This window comes from Athene cunicularia (assembly GCF_003259725.1).
Source record: "Athene cunicularia isolate RWA chromosome 2 unlocalized genomic scaffold, athCun1 chr2_part1, whole genome shotgun sequence".
Lineage (NCBI taxonomy): Eukaryota > Metazoa > Chordata > Aves > Strigiformes > Strigidae > Athene > Athene cunicularia.
This window is the reverse complement of record NW_020799095.1, coordinates 126,577,737-126,598,052: the sequence shown is the minus strand read 5'-3', so window position 1 is coordinate 126,598,052 and position 20,316 is coordinate 126,577,737. Positions and strand designations below refer to the sequence as shown.

Below are 20,316 nucleotides of genomic sequence, written 5' to 3'. Positions count from 1 at the left end.
GTTTCAATCAGAATGTAAAAGGCTGAGATATGAGTAGTAATTAAAAAAAATGTATCTAGAAGTATGATGAGACATGTTAAAATAGTAAATGTTAGTATCCTTTGACTTGGAGAAGACTTAAGTATATGAAGACAAGGACAAGTTGAAAGGGCAGACAGTGTAAAAGATGTTGTATATGCTCCTCTTTCTGTCCTACAGAGAAATAATGAGAGCAACTAGAGAGCAGCAAATGACGTTTTAAGGCAATCCTTAATGAAAAATTTGCCATAGAAGACATTTATTTTAAGGTTTTTTGGTAGCAAATATTGGTTCTGTATTAGTAGAAATAATCCTCAAATTAATAAACGTGTTAGAGATCATCATAAAGCAGTAAATGTAAGGAATTTTGTGCTCTTGACGGTTTTGCATAAAATATATATTGCATGATTTATTTATTATATCATGTCCATATTAATATGTGATTTCCCATTATGCTTCATTTTTATTTGAGAAAAATTCCATGACTTAATTTAGTGGAATATTTAACAAAAACTGAATCCCAGAATATGGTTCTTTTAGAATGGTTTCTTTCAGGTTTTTTTACTTAATAAATCTGCTTAATTTTTTGATTAAAAGTGGTTTAATACATTTTTACAAAAATCTCATCTGATCAGCTACCAATGTGTGATAACACATGCAAGGAAACACAGATTTGATATTGACCTTTTAATTCTTCTCTTGTGTTGATCTTGCAGCTGTAACTAAAAGTACTCCTGCATCAGCTGTTGTAGGGCCAGCCATTTCTCAGAGTTTGGCTGTGGATGAAACCATAATGCCAGCTGCCGCAGACAACAGCACAGTATATGTAGCTGATACAGAAATAGAAGAGCAGACATGGTAAAGTATTCATGGAAATAGTTTCTAAGATAATACTTGCAAGTAAAGCAATCTTTTGAACTGTATCATTGCTGTGAACAAAGATATACTGTGTTAGAAATGACACTTAGTAAATTGCTGTCACTTGCCTGCAGTGATAATTTCTGCTTTTGAGTGGTAGATAACAGAAAACATCCCATAGAACTTATATGACTCTTTCAGATACAAATATAGATACTGCATATCTGATTTGACCACCTTAACTGTTACAAATTTTCAAGCCATTTCACCACTATAAAAATAGTTTTATCATAGTGGATTTTACAGTTTGTTTTTAGCACACCTACAAGTGTGTAATACCTATAAGTATTTTCAAAGTACAGATACAACTTTTTAAAAAAGTGGTATCCTACAGTGTATGTCTGTGATAACTTCTTATGTGACTATTTAACATTTTTTCTCTTTAATGTAGTATGGAGATAGAGAATACTCCCCAGATGGATAGACAAGGGAAAATGGCTTTCCAGGATACAACCTCCATAAAGAAAAACCCAAGCACAAGTGACACTGTAAATGCAGGAACATCGATACCTAGAGTGAATAGAACATCTGCGTTTAGTCAAAAAAGTCATCCTGTCTCACCATCTAAAATTTCAGAAGCTGGTAAACCTAGTGAGTGTGCTTCACGTTACCAGTCTAACTCAATTACAAATTACTTCCAGGTAGCTAGAAAAAGGTATGTTGAAATTTTTGTTGACATTACTTCCCTTATTGTTATGTGGGTGCTGTTTCTGGAAAATAATTTGAACTCAAAGGATGTACATTTAACTCAAACATACTTAAAAAGATAATTTTTAGATCAGCTTCCTAGAATGGCAGGCTTTTCCTCAAGGCTACTTACATTCAAATCTCACAATGCAGTCACTTAAACCCCAGGAAGCTGTTATGTTGCAGATGCAGCTAGTCATACTCAAAAACGCTCTTGTAATTTATTTCTTTCATATTTACTTTCTGGCTAAGGGAGAGAACTGAAGAAGAAGAAACATCTGTACCCAAACTATCAAAACTGGAGAAAAGGTCATCGCCTGTTTCAAAGTTCACTGAACCCCCAGCTTCATCAGTATGGAACAGTGAAGTAGAACAGCATCAAAGGGAAAATAACATCCGGGACTCAAACCCAAATGTTGCATTAAAAGACACAGGTATAAAGCTTATGAGGGAAATTGGCAAATTAGCAAGTGATAAAACAGACACTAAAACCACTTCTAGTGAAAAGCATGCACCAAAGAAGAGAAAGGAGTTCGATGATTTATCTGAAGATACAGAAGCACTAGAAATTGTGTTTGGAAGCAGACACCTAGACTGGGAAGATCAAATGGCAGATCATGACCAGGAGGCTCAAGGAAATGCACGAAAAAAAAGGTGTTTGGAAGCCAACAAACGCTGGATTCAAGAAGTAGATGGAAAACAGAGAGAGGAGAATAAAATACTGGTAAGTTATATTCTTCTCACGTGCCTAACGACATTTACAACTGTGCTAGAAGGATGCAGGTAGCTCCTTTAAGGATGAGGCTACCTGCATACACAGGTGGCTTTGTAAAATTTGTTTGCTTAAACCTCTCAAATCGGTCTCATCTAAAAATTGACATGATATATTTATTATGTGTGAACATTGCAGTTACACCTATCTAAACGGGTTTTTTTTTTTAAATTTTTCAGGACATTGTTTCTTTATGAACTAAAAGCTGCTGGTATTCTAAAAGTTTTCCTCTCTTTTTGCTTGAAGTACTGTAGGTAGAACAGCAGAATATATCCCTGGTCCAAGAAAAACTCATGTTTTATGTTGTTGTGTTAATTATAATGTTGATATTTATACTAAATAATTATATTATTTTTGCATAATGAATTTTCTGAAGAAACATTTAGTTGCCCTCTTATGTTGAATACCACAGTAGTGTCCAACATCTTTCAAGTCAGAATCTGTAGATGTCATGTGAAAGATTATTGGAATTCCTGTATAAGGCAATTCAAATCACTAACATCCTCTTAAAAAGAAAAGAGAAAAAAAAAAAACAACCAAAAAAAACCAGCAAAAACCCAACCAAAACAAACAAAACCAAAACACAGCTTGTGATTAGTTTTCTTGATTATTTCTCTGTATTTGGTTTAGAGAGTAAGGCAGTTTTGTAAGAGAAAAGAATGATGTATTGTGACTAAACAGTAGCCACTTCATTGGAAAAAAGCAGGTTTGTAGAGGAAAACAATGTTGAGAGCTCTATCGAAGTCCACTATCAACAATGCAGAGGGGAATAAGAGAGAAAGAACGGGTTTAATTTTTGTTTATTAAAATATATATATATTAATGCTTACTCTCCAGTCCTTATATAGTGCAGGTAGTGTTTAAATGCTATAATAGTAAAGTTTGAATGTATGATTGAGTAACTGGAATTTACAAGATAGCTTGGGTCAGTTGATAATTGTAATTGTCTGTGCATTCTTAGCTCAGACCAGCTTAACATTCTTTTCTTGATACTTTACTGGAGCTTGCTTCTGGCAAAGTGTGAATTTTGAACTTTATTAGAATGCTGGTTTTTTGGTGTAACTAACAGGCAAATTGTATGACAAATTTTGTACTGAATCTTAGTTTCTTTATAGTATAAAGAGAGGAGGTACTTTCTGACAGATCTGACTGTACTGAGAGACTAAAATGGCTGCTTGGAATAGTCTTTTGAATTTTATTATGGCCCGAGAAATTTTTCTAGTCTAACTTCTTGTCAGGATCATGAAGGAAAACAAATTTGTACGTATAACTTATTTTATCAGGTGTGCACTTAAAGATTTTGCTGACTAAAAGTCTTCTAATAGCATAATTAATAATGACCTATTTTATTAATCTAAATCATATTTCTAGTGGAATAGAAAATAGATTTCATGATAAAGCTCCACAGGCATATTTATGTTACCTGTTTTCTTCAAGTATAGATTCACCTTGTGTATCTGGCAAGACAGAGAATGTAATTGACTCAAAATCTACAAGGTGCATGAAGTTGATCTGATGATTTTTATTTTTTTTTTTTCAACCACTGAAAATAACTTATGAAAGGCAGTGTGCTGCAGCAGCACAGAGTAGGCCAATGGGATGCTGGTTTGCATCAACAAGGGCATCACCAGCAGAGACAAAGAAGTCGTTACCCCACTCTACTCAGTGCTTGTCAGGCCACACCTGGAATACTGGGTTCAGTTTTGGTCCCCACTGTGCAAAAAAGATGTGGACAGGCTGGAGAGGGTCCAGAGGAGGGCCACAAAGTCAATCAAAGGACTGGGAAGCCTGGCATATGGGGAAAGGCTGGGAGAACTGGGTTTGTTCAGCCTTGAGAAAAGAAGGCTTAGGGGAGACCTTATCACCCTGTTCCAGTGTTTAAAGAGTGGCTGCAAAGAAGGTGGAGACTCCCTTTTTACAGGGAATCACATGAAAAAGAAGAGGGATAATGGGTACGAGTTTTTCCTGGGGAGATTCTGGTTGGACACCAGGGAAGTTTTTCACAATGAGAACAATCAGCCACTGGAATAATCTCCCCAGGGAAGTGGTGGGTTCCCCAACACTGGACACTTTTAAGATTCAGCTGGACAGGGTGCTGGGCCATCTTGTCTAGACTGTGCTTTTGCTAAGGAATGTTTGTCCAGATGATCCCTGAGGTCCCTTCTAACCTGCTATCCTGTGATTCTATGAAATCTCGTTTTAAACTATCAGAGGAAAGCAACCTGCAGAATACTTCCCAATCCTAGTAATGAAATGTCCTTTCTGCACACATGTACACTTAACATATGAAATTGAAAATGCTGCCTTTTATATCAAAAGGGTTTATGGTATTTTCCAGAGCCTGGCAGGACTTTGAAGATTATACACATGGACAAAACTTGCTACTGGTATAAGAAAAAAAGTGAGAAACTAATAGTGATTTTTTAATAGGAAAAAAAACAATGTTTGTTACAGTGTACATAAAAATCACAAAAATGTGAAAGTACAGTGCAGCTTCTTTTCCTATCTGTTTATATTGATTTGAAAATGCTTATTCCACTGTAAAAAAACAAACCAAAACAAAACGCAACCTTATGTAATGAAATTTGCAGTTAATTTCAGTGTTACATTTTTAATTTAAATAATTTTTAATCAAATAGAAAGAAAAGGAACTTGGATCAGTTCTAACTTCAGAAATGAAAAGTGACATCAAGCAAGAGTTGCCAGTCTCTGTAAGTAACCTGTTAATTGTAAGCTTGAACAGCATGAGAAGCATTAGGAAAAAGCATCAAAATTTTGCTTTTAAGAATGTGGTATATATGGATCCTATTCAGAGTAAAGGAGGTTCTGAAGATTGTCCTCCTTAAAATAATCGTGTAAATTTGAATAGTACAATCCAACTTATTGACTGCGAAAAGACAGAGCAAACTGTAGTTCATCTGCATGCTACTGTAGTGGCATTTGGATGGATACTGAAGATGACCGAAACTACAGAAACCTGATGTAATTGTATTAACACTTCAGTGTGTTTGATGCTTGTACTGGTGTTTTTGTTAGGTTATTGCTTAAAGACCAGACAAGAATGTAATCGCCTTGTCTGCTCTAAGGAGATCACAACTAGGATAGAAGAGATGGACTATTGAGAAAATAGATGTAACATACACTGATTGTAAACAGAATGCTAACTTTTTTATGAGTGAGATGAGTGATGGAAGGAGGGGAGAATTGCTGGGAATGGCAGTGATCAGAGAAAAAGCAGACTAGGCTAAATGAAACAGAAGTGGAATGATTCTGAAGAGATAGAGTAGCCAGTTAACAAGGGGCAAGAATAAAACCTTCTCACATATGTATAGAAAACAGTCCAAGAAGAGGGAATGCTGTGCAAGTGTACCAAAGTGCAGGATCAGCTCAGGTTAGCAGACTTTGCTATAAAATAACTGTACTGCATCTGGGCTGGAGCTGTCCATGAAGATAGTTTAACATTACTTGTGAATTTGTCCTGCACCCAGACATCTTTTTTTAATCCACATAGATCTAGCCCCAGGCAGAAATGGTGTACGTGCAAACTTGCTGGCACATGATCATTCTCATGTACAAGAAGCTGCTTCATTGGTCACATCCAGCTTACAGCCCTAAAGTTGGCCTGAATGATAAATGTGGAGGATAGAATTTTGCTGAAGATGTTCAACTTTGTATTCCATGGAATTAGCTGGAGTTCTAGTAGACTGAGAATACTTGATTAAATTAGTCCAGGTGAAGAGGCAAGGTGGAAAGGTGAAGAGAAGTAATTCTTGATTATTAGCTAAATTTAAAAAAAAAAATCTTACTTGAAGTTTTATCTTGAAGTAATATCCTAGTGAAACGAGGTACACTGACTTCATTAATATTACTGCAGTTTTTAATGATTCGTTTTTTCAACAGATACAAATATAAGACAAAAAAATTTACTGAGCTCCCAGCTCTATAGCTAGTATATAAGGACACTGAGAAGTAATCCATCTTCTTGGCTTCTAGCACTGGTGCTGCTTCCCCTCACCCTTTGTAATCCTAACTTTTGCTTCAGCTGTGCTCATGATAATTTGCTTCTCTAAAGTTTAAACTTTTTGATATGCTCTATGTCTGTTTATACACTTGAATTGCTCCTTCCTTTTTCTTCCCACATAAGAACCACAACAAACTGCAAGATGACTCCAGCAATCTTCCTAGCAGACTTCTGTTGACTGAGTTTAGATCATTGGTTGTCAGCCATCCAAGGCAGAACAGTCAGCTTACTGGAAATACCAGCTACGGGGGAAAGAAAAATTTCAAAATGTTCAAAAAGGTTAGTGTGTGGTTGAAATGGTCACAAGATGGCACTATTTAAAAACATTAGAAAGTATTGTCTTAAGATTGTAGAAATATGTTATGAAAGATTTTTTTTAATTGATAGTAACTACAGAAGGAAACAAATACCGTATTATACTATTGACAGATATTTTTGCCAATTGACTGAAGAAGTACCAGGCTGACAAAGTCTTACCTCATGCTTGATTATTTAGATACTTGTACTCTCTATTCCAAACTGTTACTTGGAATAAGTCATTAAGTGATGCCTACCATAACTTCTGGTGCCTCCAAAAGTGTACAATTTGTCTTGTTTGGGTCCCGAAGATAATTTCAAGAAGATTCTTAGTGTTCAGTAGTAAGAATACCACTTCAGCTCATACTAAAAATAAAATTAAAAAATCATATACAATATAAGACTGCTAGAAATGCATTTAAATAAAATACTATGTAGAGAGTGTGAGTCACATAATGCAACTTCCAACTTTCTGGGATTATGCTCTCACTTCTAGATAATATTTTAAATTTCTTTTCCACCATTTTGTAAATCTTTTACAGAATGCTTATACATTCTGATAATTAAATAGAATCTGTCAGTAAAAATCAGTTTATAATGTTTTGAAACTCCATTTAATGTACTATCAGACTTATGTAACATGTAACTTGTCAGCTATTTTTTTTTGTTTCTTTTGGTAAAAGGAGGGAGTTAATAGATTTCTGTAAATGGTTTTCTTTCACTTCATGCTCTTCTAAATGTTTCTGATAAATGTTATTCAAAGGAAGACTGGCTGACCAACTGACTCCTGTGCTACCTGAATACACTTTCTGAATTTGTTGCAACAGACCTTTTACTTGTTGTGTGCTTGCCTTGTATTGTAATTGTAAGAATTTATTGTCCAACAGGTAGCTTATCCAGGGGCAGGACAACTTCCATACATTATTGGAGGATCAGATTTGATTGCTCACCATGCGAAAAAGAATTCAGAGCTAGAAGACTGGTTAAAGCAAGAAATGGAGGTAAGGAATTATTTCTTAAAGATGATGAAACAAAACTTACATAAGTGTTCATAGCAACCTGCAGTCACTGCTGAAAGAATTCAGAATTTTATTTTTGAAATAAAACTTAAACCAATTAGCTGTCCACACATGCTTATAGGAACACACACATTAGAAAAGTTAATGAAAGTCAGAGGTCAGTGTTATGGCTTATGTTTTTACTGATTACTTATATTCATTTTACATGCAACCTTCATATAATCAGAAATACCGATTCAAAGCAAAATCAGTATTCTAAAAGAGAGTAGTTTTTGGGTTTTTTTTTAAATAAAATATACATCATGGAAATTTGCAACTTATAAAAATGTGATAGGGACCTAGGAAGAACTTCCTTCCATATGGTTAGCTGTGTTCAATGTGTTATACAGTACAATTGATACTCTGTTCTTAAACAGAATAGAAAATACCTGAGTAAAATTCTCTTGGAGTATATTGAAAAGATATAGTAAGAATAAATTTAATATTTTTTATATTGTAAAAATCTTCACCTTTGTATGTAAAAGTTCTAAAAAAAAAATAGTATTTTATTATAGCAGTTCTCTAGCACTTTTATATTCCAAGTTTCTGTAAAAATACTTGCTGATGAGTCATACTGTTTCCACAGCCTGATCAAGATCCTGTTACATCAACACTTGTTGATTATCTCCTTTTTTTTAATCCCTGGGTATAGATAATACCAATTAAAATTCCCTTTATGCACCAATAATCAGATGAAAATTTCCCTATTTCTATAATGATGCTTAAAAACCAAAAAACACATTTCTGACCAAAATTTGTATCTTGCACAAATTACTCCATTCCATTAGTTGGTAGCAGTAGCCAAGCTTGAGTAATGAAATATATTATCTAATGTGAATATGCACTGAATGGTGTACTAGAGAAAACTTACTTCTTCAGGAAAAACTGTGTTAGTGCAGGAATATATTGTTTTTCTGTGTTGTTCATTAGCTTTATCCTTAACATCAAATATTGAATAAACTTATTTCCTCAGGAACAGAACCGATATGCAAGAGAGGAATCACTTGCTGATGATCTCTTTAGGTAAGAGTTTTATATTTGAACTTGGAAAATGTGTATTTCTCCTTCATATCTTTTTGTGGACAAATTCCAGATTGTAAAGGACTACTTTGACTACTATTTTCAAAATTCCATATATTCCTGTGTATAGAATATACCCAAAATGACTCAACAACTTCTATCAATTTTTTTATGCCTTAAACTTGCAATTTCATTCAGTCTTGCTGAAATTTTTTTAATAGGAACAGGCTCAAACAAAAAAAGTTGCTATTTCCTCGCTCATATGCACAAGCTTGTTTGTTCATAAAGGCTCAAAATTGATTCTGGAGTCAGGCTTTCCACTATTAGTGTTTGCTAGAGCCTATTAAGTGTTTTGATCTTATAATCAAGTCATCTGAACTGCAAAGAAGTGATGGACTCTGCCACTTTTTCATTCTGGCCGTGGCACTTGTCTGTCCCTGTGCTGACTCACTTGAGGGAGCTAAAGCAGCAGAATTGTATTTCTGTGAAAAAATAATTGGCAGGACTGCTTTCTTTTTCTTTTTCTTTTTTTTTTTTTTTTTTAAATCTTTGAAGTCAGGATTCTCAGAATTTAAAACAAAAATTTTTTTAAAAACCTCCTAAGTAAATCCTTCAGTATCTCCCCTCTGTGTCCCTTATCTTTGAGACTTCAGCTTTCAAACCCATTCACAATGAATAGCCCCTACCTTTTTTTCATTTGTTAAACTCCCTCAATGCCTTACCATCTTTATAGTTTTCAGACTGAGGAGAAGAGACATTTTTAACCCATCATTCTACGCTCTTGACAGTGTACTAGAGTTATTAATACTGTCTTAATCAGTGCTTATGTCACAGGAGTTTGGGAGATTTGTATGGTAGGTCCAGGTTCACCTTGTCTTTTTGCCATAAGTCATTACATTTGCTTCTAAAACAGCATGTTTCAGCAGTTTTCTTTCAATAACCCCTCACTTCAATTGTCTCCTGCTTTCTCTAATCTCTCTTTTGAAAGAGAGAATTATCCTATTCAGTGGATTTCCTGTCCAGTTACTTTCATCTGTGATCCTAATTTAATGATTTATAACCACTTTCTAAATAAAAAAAGTTCTAAGCCAAGTTTGCCACTTCATCTAGTTTTTATATCTGCAATGCAGCCTTTAAATATGTCAGTTACAAAGACATTTAGAAAAACATGGTGCAGCTTGATGGCTGTGCTGGAATATTAACTGGTTCAAAAGATCTTTGATTAATTTTAGCCTTTCAAGACACAGCAGTAGAAACTTGGATAATTTGCATGCATTTGTGCTTAGAAAAGTTTTTACCTCAACTCCAATTTATTTAGGGTAGTTGTACTTAGAAGTTTCCACAGTCAAAAATATTAACACGCACAATTTAGTGTTCAGCAGTTTGTAACATCTAATTTTGTCCTTATCCTGAGTAAAACTACTTGGCATAATGTTAACAGCTGCAATTTCCCATGAAAATTACATTTGAAGATGCCATTAGAAAGAGTCATGAAGTACTCCAAGGTAAAGTTGGGCTAGAAAGAAAAGCTGTGCCCTCAACTGCTGCTGAGTACATACTGAGGTAGAGGAGGAAGGGAAGGCATATCATACTATTTGTTAAGACTACAGATAAATGGATTACGTTCAGTAATAGCCCTTTGTATCCTTCACTCCTTGTTCCCAGCAAGGTCTTTTGTTTATTTGTGCATTCACTCACACTAGTGGAATCTCTGCAGTCCTCCTTCCATTTCAGGCCACAAGCACTGTACAATTTCCTTCCTCTGATAATGTTTGATTTCCTTCTGTCTGGAAAACATCATTCCTGCTTCATTTAACATGGAAAATGGCTGGAGGTGAGGTGGAGGAGATTACAGAAAAAGATGTTCGTGACTGTCAGTGTCAGCATCTCCATATACAGTCACAGACAGGGTTGAAGGTGTTGGTGTTCTGATAGCAGTTTTCCATCATGTATCATCCCCTTCTCCTATGTGCTTATGTTATCATACCACACACCCTCCCCACACTCCCCAAAACGCAATTTGGTGTCCAGGACATACTTAAATGTCAGAACTAAAGTGTTACAACAGTATAGCAATAAATTAAAAGAAACGCCTTGAGATTTAATACAAGGGTCCCATTTTGTTTAGCAAAGATTTAATTATTTTCTTAGTTTTTATTTGAAGAAACAAGCAACCACAGTTTGACTTCTCACCTGCCATGCATTTGACTAAATAAATGTGTATTTAGGTAGAAAAATGTGTATGGTGAAGAAGGATGTTTTTGCCCAAATCGCTATCAAAGAAGCATGATACTGCATACCAATATGAACATGTGTAGGAGCCATTCAGAAAATTTTGCTGCATTAACAGTTTGCTCTGTTGATTAACAGTTAATAGTAGAGCATTCCTTTCAAAGGGTACACGTTTCATTTTTGCCAGAAATCTGAGTTGTATAGCAGCAGCAGTGACTTCTAATACCTTTCTAGTTATGTGGTGATGTAATTTGGCTCACAAGTTGTCACATTTTCCTGTCTAAGCAAAAAAAGTCTTGATGAATGAGAGCAGAATTAGTGGAAGTAAAACTGCGTGATCATTCAGTTGTTTCCGTAAGTTATTCATGCATGAATACAAAACACATCGGAATTTCAAAGAAGTGACACAGGATTTTGGGAGATGAAGCACAAATGGAGAGAAAGAGAAGGCCAAGGGATCACAGTGTCAAGCAGAGCACATTGCAGTAAATGAGGTATTTAGTACCTGATCAGTTTATGTAGTAAATTAGTATATTCAAAAAATAGATTTAAATTACTAAAAGTCAGTCAGAAGCTGTGTAAAAGGGAAGGTAAGGCAAGGAACTACTTTATGTGGGAGAAGAAAGCAGCAGGAGGGTTTTGTGTGAATGAGTCATGGCCGAATCTGTACATTGCTGTGAATATACAGTACCCCTTCCTCCTCCCTCCCCTTTTTTTTCGTTTTGTTTGTTTTTTATTTTTAGTAAGGAACTTAATGTTGGGACATTAAAGGCTTGGAGAAATTTGTTCATGCATCAAATTTAAAGACTTTAAGTAGCTGAGAGGTCAGTGAAAATTTTAGTATAGGTGATCTCTAGTTCATAAGCAGGTTCGGGCTTATGCATCCTTCAGTCAAACTGTAGCAACTGTAGTTAATTATAGAAGTGCAGTCAGGGAAAAGACTGAACACTGAACAGTCCCTTGTTATGAATATGTAATATAGATATTTACATCACATTGCTAACTTTGAATATCATTAAGTTTTACTTGTAACAAATTTTCTTTTTTGTTGCAGATATGATCCTAATGTGAAAAGGAGAAGATAAATTGTAACCTGGATTTACAGTGATTCTCTAACAAAAATCTGCTTTCTGTTCCTTAGGATTCCTGGTTACAGTGTGTAATATATATCTGCATATGACCATTTGAGCTGTCAATTATTGTAAGACTTGTTTTTAAGTCTTGTCTTTATTAAAGAAAAAGAAAAGTTTCTGTCACTGCTTGATACTTGCAGATTGCACATTTTCGAGACCTTAACATTATTTGCTTCAGATTAATGCTCATTAAAATACTGTAGATACTTAGGATTTAATTTTAGGCTGTTTATTTCTAATACTTGCTCATCAGTATTATTTTTGGGAAAGAAAGGAAGTTAGCAGCAGGCTTTTTTCTTTTCAGAAAGGCTTTGTTAATTAGATTTTTGTATATTGACAATTTTGTCTCTAGGCGAAGGTTTTTGAAGACTTCATAAATAAGTGAGACCAAACTTTAAATTTGTATCTGAGTAAACAAGAAGTATTTAATATTGATAAGGTCAAGTTCCTTCCTATTTTTGAAGTTGATGACATTATTTTTAATCAGTCACTAATTTTGTGTGATGGCAGATTTGAATCAAATGTTTAAATTCTAAAATTCAGTGATTTTTGCCCTATTATATCTTCAAATCTCCAATATTTGTTTGAACAGCCTACAGTTAGACTAGAAACACTCTTACAAACAAAAAAATTTTGCAGCAGCAACAAGCATTTTAATTTTGGTTTCTGTGGAAGGGAGAAAGAGGCGAGTGCAGTTTCTTTCTCTGAATATTTCCTTTCCTTTGCAAACAGGAGAGATGCATTTGGCTGTTTAAGAACAAAAGATGTATATGAAAAGCCCAAAAGCTTCATATGAGAACTATCAGATGAGAGTCTGTACTTTCGTGTAGTGAGAAATAACCTTGTACATTCCTCAGAGTGTAAATTCTGATATAACAATGTTGTGTAATTGGTTTTATTTGTAATGAGACTCAAGTTAGAGGGGGACAAGACCAAATCTGATGATTTCTGGGAGTCAAATATGGGTCAACCCCATCCCCAAAATAAGAATAAATCATAAAACCCTACAGCCAAAACAAACTGGTTGGGAGGTGGAGGGAATTTCCCTGGAAAATGAACAAGTAAAAATTTTAAAGCTCTAGATCTAGTGGCAAAGAAGCCAAATGAATCCCCTTGCTATTGGAAATAACATCTTTTATCCAGTTGGAAGATTCAGGCCAAGAGAATTCAATGAGCTTCTCTGTTAAGGGAGCTGCTTCAGCACATTTCATGGGTATTGTCTTAAGAATTGGGAATCTGTTGAGGAGGACTTAAATGCAGCTGATACCTGATCATGATAGTCTTATCTCTGGTCCATTATGTAGAACAAATACTACTGTTCCAGAATATTTTGGAGCTGAAAAAAAAAGCTTTTTTTCTCTCTTAAACATATTTTCATTTGCAGCGTTAACTCAATTTGAATGTCCATTTGTTAAAAGCTACTTCCAAGACAGAGAAATTCTTAAAAGAACTATTGCACTCCAGTTTGGGATTTTAGATAATTTGACCCAGTTCTTCCTCTCATGTTTTTACTTGTTGCAATCACTGTGTAAAAATCTGCCCTTCAAAATAATTCCAACTATATCAGCAGTGAAAGCTATGAAACAGTTACCCATTCTTTTGTTAGGAGAGCTCTTCTTAATGATCCAAAAATTTGGAATTTGAGGGATTCCCCTGGAAATCTAATGAGAAAAGCCTTCCAGACTTTCTGCTCACCTGTATGAAGCCAAGACATGATGAAGATGGACAGTAGCTCCACTGCATCCTGTTTCAAGAGGCAGAATGGTAGAATCTCCTTCCTCACATGAAGAAGTAATCTGGTTGATGTAATTGACTTTTAAGTACTCAACTTAAACTACATAATGTGCAAGCAAGATGAGCTGAGCATGTTTCAAGCCACTCTGTCACATACCACATTTGCAGAACAGCATAGTCAGATCTGTATGTATCAAGATAACAGATATGCTGAAGTCCAGGTGGTTGCAGAGTCTCAAAATATTTAGTCTTCAAAAACCAGTTTTTCCTCAGGTCTGTCTTGACATCATCTCGGTCTTCTTGGTCACTTGGTCAGGGATGTCCAGAGTGATGCACAGAGTGCAAAACCAGAACCTCTGAGTTCAGCAAAGATGTGAATGTTTTGGTATTGTAACTGGCATCAGGGCACATCAAATCTTGTCCACCAAATACCTTTAAAAATGCTTCTTAAGCAGTTGAAATACTTGCTGGAGGAGATGTACTGACTGCTGTTTGTTGCACCCTCAGGTGAGTTTTTTTGCTGTCACAATGAGAATCTTCAAGTTTTCCTGTTAAAAGACCCACTGGTCCAATGGGGCAGGTCTTGTAGACTGCTGCTGATGACCTTTTTGTTACTAAATTCAAGAAAATAGCTTAGACAGCAGAATATCCATGGAGAAGATCCTTCAGAAATTGTTTATGGTTGTAAAAACAGAGCTTGTCCTTTCCTCTTAGATGTTCTAACAAGACACAATGTACAGGGGACTTCTGTGAGAAAGTAAATGTTATGTCCTTTGCTGTTCAAACTTCAGTCTGCTAGGTTCAAGCAACATTGGTGGCACAGCTGAGACTACTATTCTATTCATGTTATAACTTAAGGCTCTTCAAATCCGGTTCCACAGACATTTGAATTTAGCAGCTTTGATACACTTCCAGTCATTTAGTGTCCTAGGACTGCTGGACTTGCCCACCATGTGACTGGGGAACACCCCAGAACGCTTGGAGCTTTCTTTATAGATCTTAAGATGTCTTCTCTGTATCAATTTTCAACATCATCTTCAGATTTCTCTGCACTTTTCAACAGGCAAATGTGTGTTCTCAAGAGGGGAGGGCAGTGTGGGGTTTTTCACAGTAGTGCCAAGAAAAAAAGGATCAGCACTTGGCTGAAGATAAACCCAGTGTGCGTTCCTGTTTCAGGTCAAACTTGAGTGTGTAACATGCAATAGTTTGGCTTCTGACTCAGTTGCATCTGCTGTCTGATGAGAAGCCTGTAGACTAGTGAAGCCAATCTTTTTGTTATTTCAACATGAATTTATGCTTGCATTTAAAAAGCTTAGACAGCTAAACCTCTACCTCTTAGCTATGATTTGAATTGTGATTCCAAATTGACGTAACAAATCCTGTTCATAATACTGAAGCCTTCTTTTCATTTTAGCATAATTTTGTCATGATTTTCAGCTCCAGACAGTAGAAGAAATATGCTTGTTGGCTTACTGGTTTGGGCCTTCTGTTACAGAAGTTTGAGGCAGATGATAAAGAACATAATACATGATCCAAGTCTTGGGAGCCTGAACATGCAATAAATCAAATCAGTGTTTGCCTTACTCCTGGAACTATTACATTAACTTGAGGTGGTGTTTCCTTTATTTTATAAAACACACTGTTATGGGCTAACCCCAGTAGGCAGCTAAGCCCCATGCAGCTGCTTGCTTGCCCCGCTCCTGCCCCAGCAGCATGGGGGAGAAGCAGCAAAAGGGTAAAAGTGAGAAAACTCCTGGGTTAAGGTAAAGACAGTTTTACAGGTAAAGCAAAAGCTGTGAATACAAACAAGGGCAATTTACTTTGCAATCTGCAGTTCAGAACTTCTACTGCATGCTCCATTTTCATTCTGTGGGGCTCATGTCCTGTGGTTTCAACATTCAGTTCACTGGTTTTCTGACAGAACATGTGTGGTGTTGATTTTCTTCAGAAGGTTGAAACAAGTTCAGTAACTCAGACGTGACATCTAAGGCTTCTCTCATCTACATCAAACCACAATCTTTTTGACAAAATGATGCTCTTCACCTAAAGATACATCTAAGCAGAAACTTATCTTCAGATCTTGTTTCTTGCATGTTTCTGTATAACAGTTTGAGGGTTTGTTGGGATTGCTTTTTTATATAGCATGTATTATATTTGTTCACACTGCTCACAGGAAGGAGATGCACACAATACATAAACTAAATAAACTTTTTATTAGCAAGGCTTTTAAAATACAGTCTTGCATTCAGCAGCTTAACTGAACACAGTTTAAAGCAGATTGAATTACTCCATGCACCACTAAAATACAAGATGGGTGCTGTACCCCTGCAGAAACAAAATTTTCGGTTTAACTCACACCAGTTTCAGCTGACTTCCTGTCTTTCCTACATCAGTTAGGGAAGCCACTGCTGCCATTGGCAAGACTACTGAGATACTCTTTTGCTTTCTACTTCTGTCCATTCACATCGGAGTCCGCCCTTTTTTCTCCTACCCTTACTCCTCATCTCAGAGAATGGGGGGCTGGTGCAGAAGTGCTGGCTTTCACTGTCACTGCACCTGTTCCATATGCTGAAAGTGTGTTTATAGTCAGCTTCAGTTTCATCCATCCACTGACTGCCCCACTGACTCCCTCCAGAGTGCTAAGCCCCCATCATTACCTCCATTCCTGATGTGTCCAAGAGGCTCCATTCCACATGTTTACCATCAAACATCAGTTCAGAACTGACACAGTAGCTGAAGTCTCTGCTGTAGACCTATTCCAAACCCCTCTCAGCTCTCCTATTACCAGTCCATTTTGTACAGGTGACTCCTCAGTCCTTACTCTTACCCTGTCTTCTCCCTTCCCCCCCAATAAAACTAGCTCTTTTCTTGCTGTTTCCCTTTCCTGAATCTCTCTTTAGAGTCTCATTTGACCACATCTTGTGTTTGATTCACAAGTTTTGATTGTGCTCTGGTATCTCCTTAGAACTTGGGCCAAACACAGCAAAACCTGAACTGTCTTATTCCTCACTCTTCCTCTTGCAATGTTATGAGAACCACCATCACCGCATTCCAGTGAGATATAGAAATGTTAGACAGATTTCCCTAACTAGCAGCTTTCCCTGCCACTTGCTTTAGCACTCTGCACCAACTTTGACTATCAGAATCTCTCTCAAGCATTGGCTACAGCATCAGATCCATCCAACCTTCTCTTGCTGAACACTACAGCTCTCTCAATGCCTCTTCCTCACGGTTTTTGCCTTTAAGATTTCACCACTTCTCGAAACTAAAATAATTGGCTTCTAGGTGAAACTGTTATAGTACTACCCATTTAGCTTTCAGTCCATCATCAGTTTTCACACATGAAGATAAAATAAGCTTAGCATGCACACCTCAGGTAGGTTTATCATCTAATCAAAACAGGTTTTGCTCACAAGTTGTTTGCAGCTGAGAATATATTCCAGCTGACAGCAGACATTCTGTACACTTTTACATTGCCAATCTTAAAAAAAAAAAAAAAGGATATGACCCAAGCATACTCCAGCAAAAACAGAAAACTGAGGTGTGACACATGGAAATGACATTTACATAGCATCTCCAACTCTGGGTATATCACGTGTGTGAACACACATATAGGTAGATGAATATAAGCCTTCATCTCAATTAGAACTGCAATTCCACAACCAGCATACTAGACCTAATAAAGAAACAGGCAAGATCAGAGTACTGACTTTCCAAATTGTGCCAGGTAGATGTAAGGTAGCAGGATCAGTTCTACTGCAGGAACAGCAGTAACTCAGTGATCACATAGACACTGGTCCTAGAATTCAAACTGCTGAAAAATTAACCATTACCCTTCTCTTCAGAGTATCCCCTGGAATTGTGTCAAGTCTCTGATCACCTTGTCTCTAGCTTTGTATTTGTGGACAACTATTCTTTCGTTATACACCTAGTTAAAAAAGAACCTAGAAATGCCAGAATTCCATAATATTTTGTAAATACATAACAAACCTAGTCATTCATTTTCTTTATGCTGGCATGTAAGTCTACAGAGGGTGTCCAGGAACACAAAGCTGAATTTTAGTTTCTTGAGCATCCACTGTAGGCAGCGTAGGCTGATACTTACATATTGCCAGTGATCTCAGAATAAAGAGATGGAGGAGGAAAGTGCAAATTAGATTAACTCAGTCTCCAGAATGAGTAGTTTCAAAAGGATAGGAGAGCTAAGAATATGAAGTGTATTTTTCTTCCTAGTTTTAATGACTACCAATGACCACTAGGTTTTAAGAGTTGGCTTAATATGCCCTGTAAGTACAAAATGATCATTGTTATAGAAGAAAATCAGCTAGCATGCAGACAGGTGTCATGTGAATTAAGGTTCAGGGTTTGCTTGAGTTGAAGCATTCTAGTGTCTGCAAAGACAAAACTATCTTTAGAACAGTGCTTAGCTCCACTATATTTATACTATAAATGCTTTTTTCCCCCCATAATCCTTGTTCTTTACACCAAATTCATCACTGACTTCACAATTCCTTATATAATTCAAGCTTCAAAAATTAGCTAAACTGAAACACCATCAGTGTACCATATTCCCTCAAATATGGTCTTTTTCAGAAAATGAGCTGTTTATAATTCAATATCCTTGCTACAAATTTGTACCCCTAATGTCACCAAAGCCTTCCTTTCTCTGTCGAAGAACATTTTTCAGTTTCTATTGTTTCTGCTAAATAGAATTAGGTATTATGGTTATGTCAAACAAAGCATGACTTTTTTTTCATGTTGGGCAAGGGGAAAAGGGGGAAGTAAATGTCCAAGAAGCTCTCACATCAGATGAGGTACTGTGCTCCCATCTTGTTGTCACCTCAAAAAATAATCCAAAATGATGACAGAACATTGATACTGTAAGGTTCTAAAATATGTCCATTAAAATGTAGTAGTATAAAGCTTTTAGCATTTTTTGTTCCATAACTTCTTCAAAATGAAATCATTACTATACGGATAATAATACAATCAAAAAAATCAATCACACCACCCTACTGACCCAGTCCTACAGCTTCTGAGCAAATACAGTTGCTTCTAGTTCATGCATATGTGTTGCACTTTGGTGTAACTTCAGTTAACAGCCAGTTAAAAATATATGGCAACATGTTGGACTAATAGCTCCAGGAGAGAGGTCTAAAGTTACAGTACACAGAACTTGACAGAAGAGGATGGGAGACCACCAGGCTGTCAATACTGCATGGACTCACTTCAGCACCTATGGGTCTGCAGTTCATACTGCTCAGATTCTTTGCTGTATTCCTCCCATTGTTCCTCACTGGTCATTGTTAGCAGTGAGGACTCGCTAGAAGTTTGCAAATTTTACACCTTTTCTTTCTCTCTCAAGAGCAGTTGGCCTAAAAACAGCGTTTTCTTCCTTTCAGCTGGACATGTAACTCAGGCCTGCCTCAAAGTTTGGGTCTCAATTTTTAATTTCTTCCAGCTTTGAAGAAGTACTCTGCATTTCTGGCTCCAGCCTTCTTTCAGTTCTTGAGCTGTGAAAGAACCTACAGCCACCTCCTTCTATAAAATTAGTATTTTACATTATGCAACCATCACTGTGAAATTAATGATTAAAAAAAAAAGGTGCCTACACTCACTAGGCTAGAAGGAAAATACAGTATAGCTCAACAATTCCTGAAGTTCCCTACAGCTGTGAGATGCACTTTGGTGTCCCTTACTCCATGTATAGGCAATTTCTGGGAGCTATACTCTTTCCATGCATTCACTAACAAGCTCAGGCTGCTAGCCCATTTTCCTCAGGAAAAAAAAAATCTGATGTTACTGTCACCACTCTCTGGATTACTTGCAGACAGAATTTCTGCATTTTGTCAACAGGGTAAAACAGCCTTACTCTTTTGTGGAAAATGTTTTAAGCAGAAGTCAATCATCTACTGGAAACCAAATGAAAGTCTCTGCCATCTCCTACCGCCCCATCAGGTGTCTTCATTAACAAGCACCTATTGTTAAACAATCACATATGAGGCAGACTGTCACAGAAATCTACTATGACAAATCTTAGTCCCAGTTCAACAGTTGGATGCTACTTAAAATAATCTTAGTGATAATTTAGCTAGGAGACACATTCAGCATTAAGAACCAAACCCAAATGTAAGACATTTTCCCACTAGCCTCTTAGAAAACACACAGTATGGGTTAACATTCTTTTACAAATTCTGTAAATCCAAATTAAATTCCTTTAGCTAAAAATTATATTATTCCTGTCTGTATTAAGCTTAAGTACTAAACATCCTTTATAAATCCGTGATGTTTAAGAGCTTATCCTTCTCACTGAAAGAAGAGCTCAAAGAAGTAAACAGTCGCCCTTCTGGGAACTATTATAACATACAGGTAATTATTTTTCTTTTTTTTTTTTTTTTTTTTATTTTTCTTCTTTTTCTTTTTCTT

General features: G+C 36.3%; 1 protein-coding gene across 1 annotated transcript in view; it reads left to right on the top strand.

Moving 5' to 3' along the window:
• Positions 1–18,881, top strand: part of NBN (nibrin) — a 31,590-nt gene extending 12,709 nt beyond the window's left edge. The window contains exons 9-16 of the mRNA XM_026841491.1: positions 735–876; positions 1,328–1,591; positions 1,876–2,347; positions 5,035–5,106; positions 6,540–6,695; positions 7,601–7,714; positions 8,745–8,794; positions 12,078–18,881. Coding sequence (XP_026697292.1) covers positions 735–876; positions 1,328–1,591; positions 1,876–2,347; positions 5,035–5,106; positions 6,540–6,695; positions 7,601–7,714; positions 8,745–8,794; positions 12,078–12,108 — 1,301 coding nt within the window. The 3' untranslated portion in view covers positions 12,109–18,881. The remainder of the gene's footprint in view (positions 1–734; positions 877–1,327; positions 1,592–1,875; positions 2,348–5,034; positions 5,107–6,539; positions 6,696–7,600; positions 7,715–8,744; positions 8,795–12,077) is intronic.
• The last annotated feature ends 1,435 nt before the right edge of the window (positions 18,882–20,316 follow it).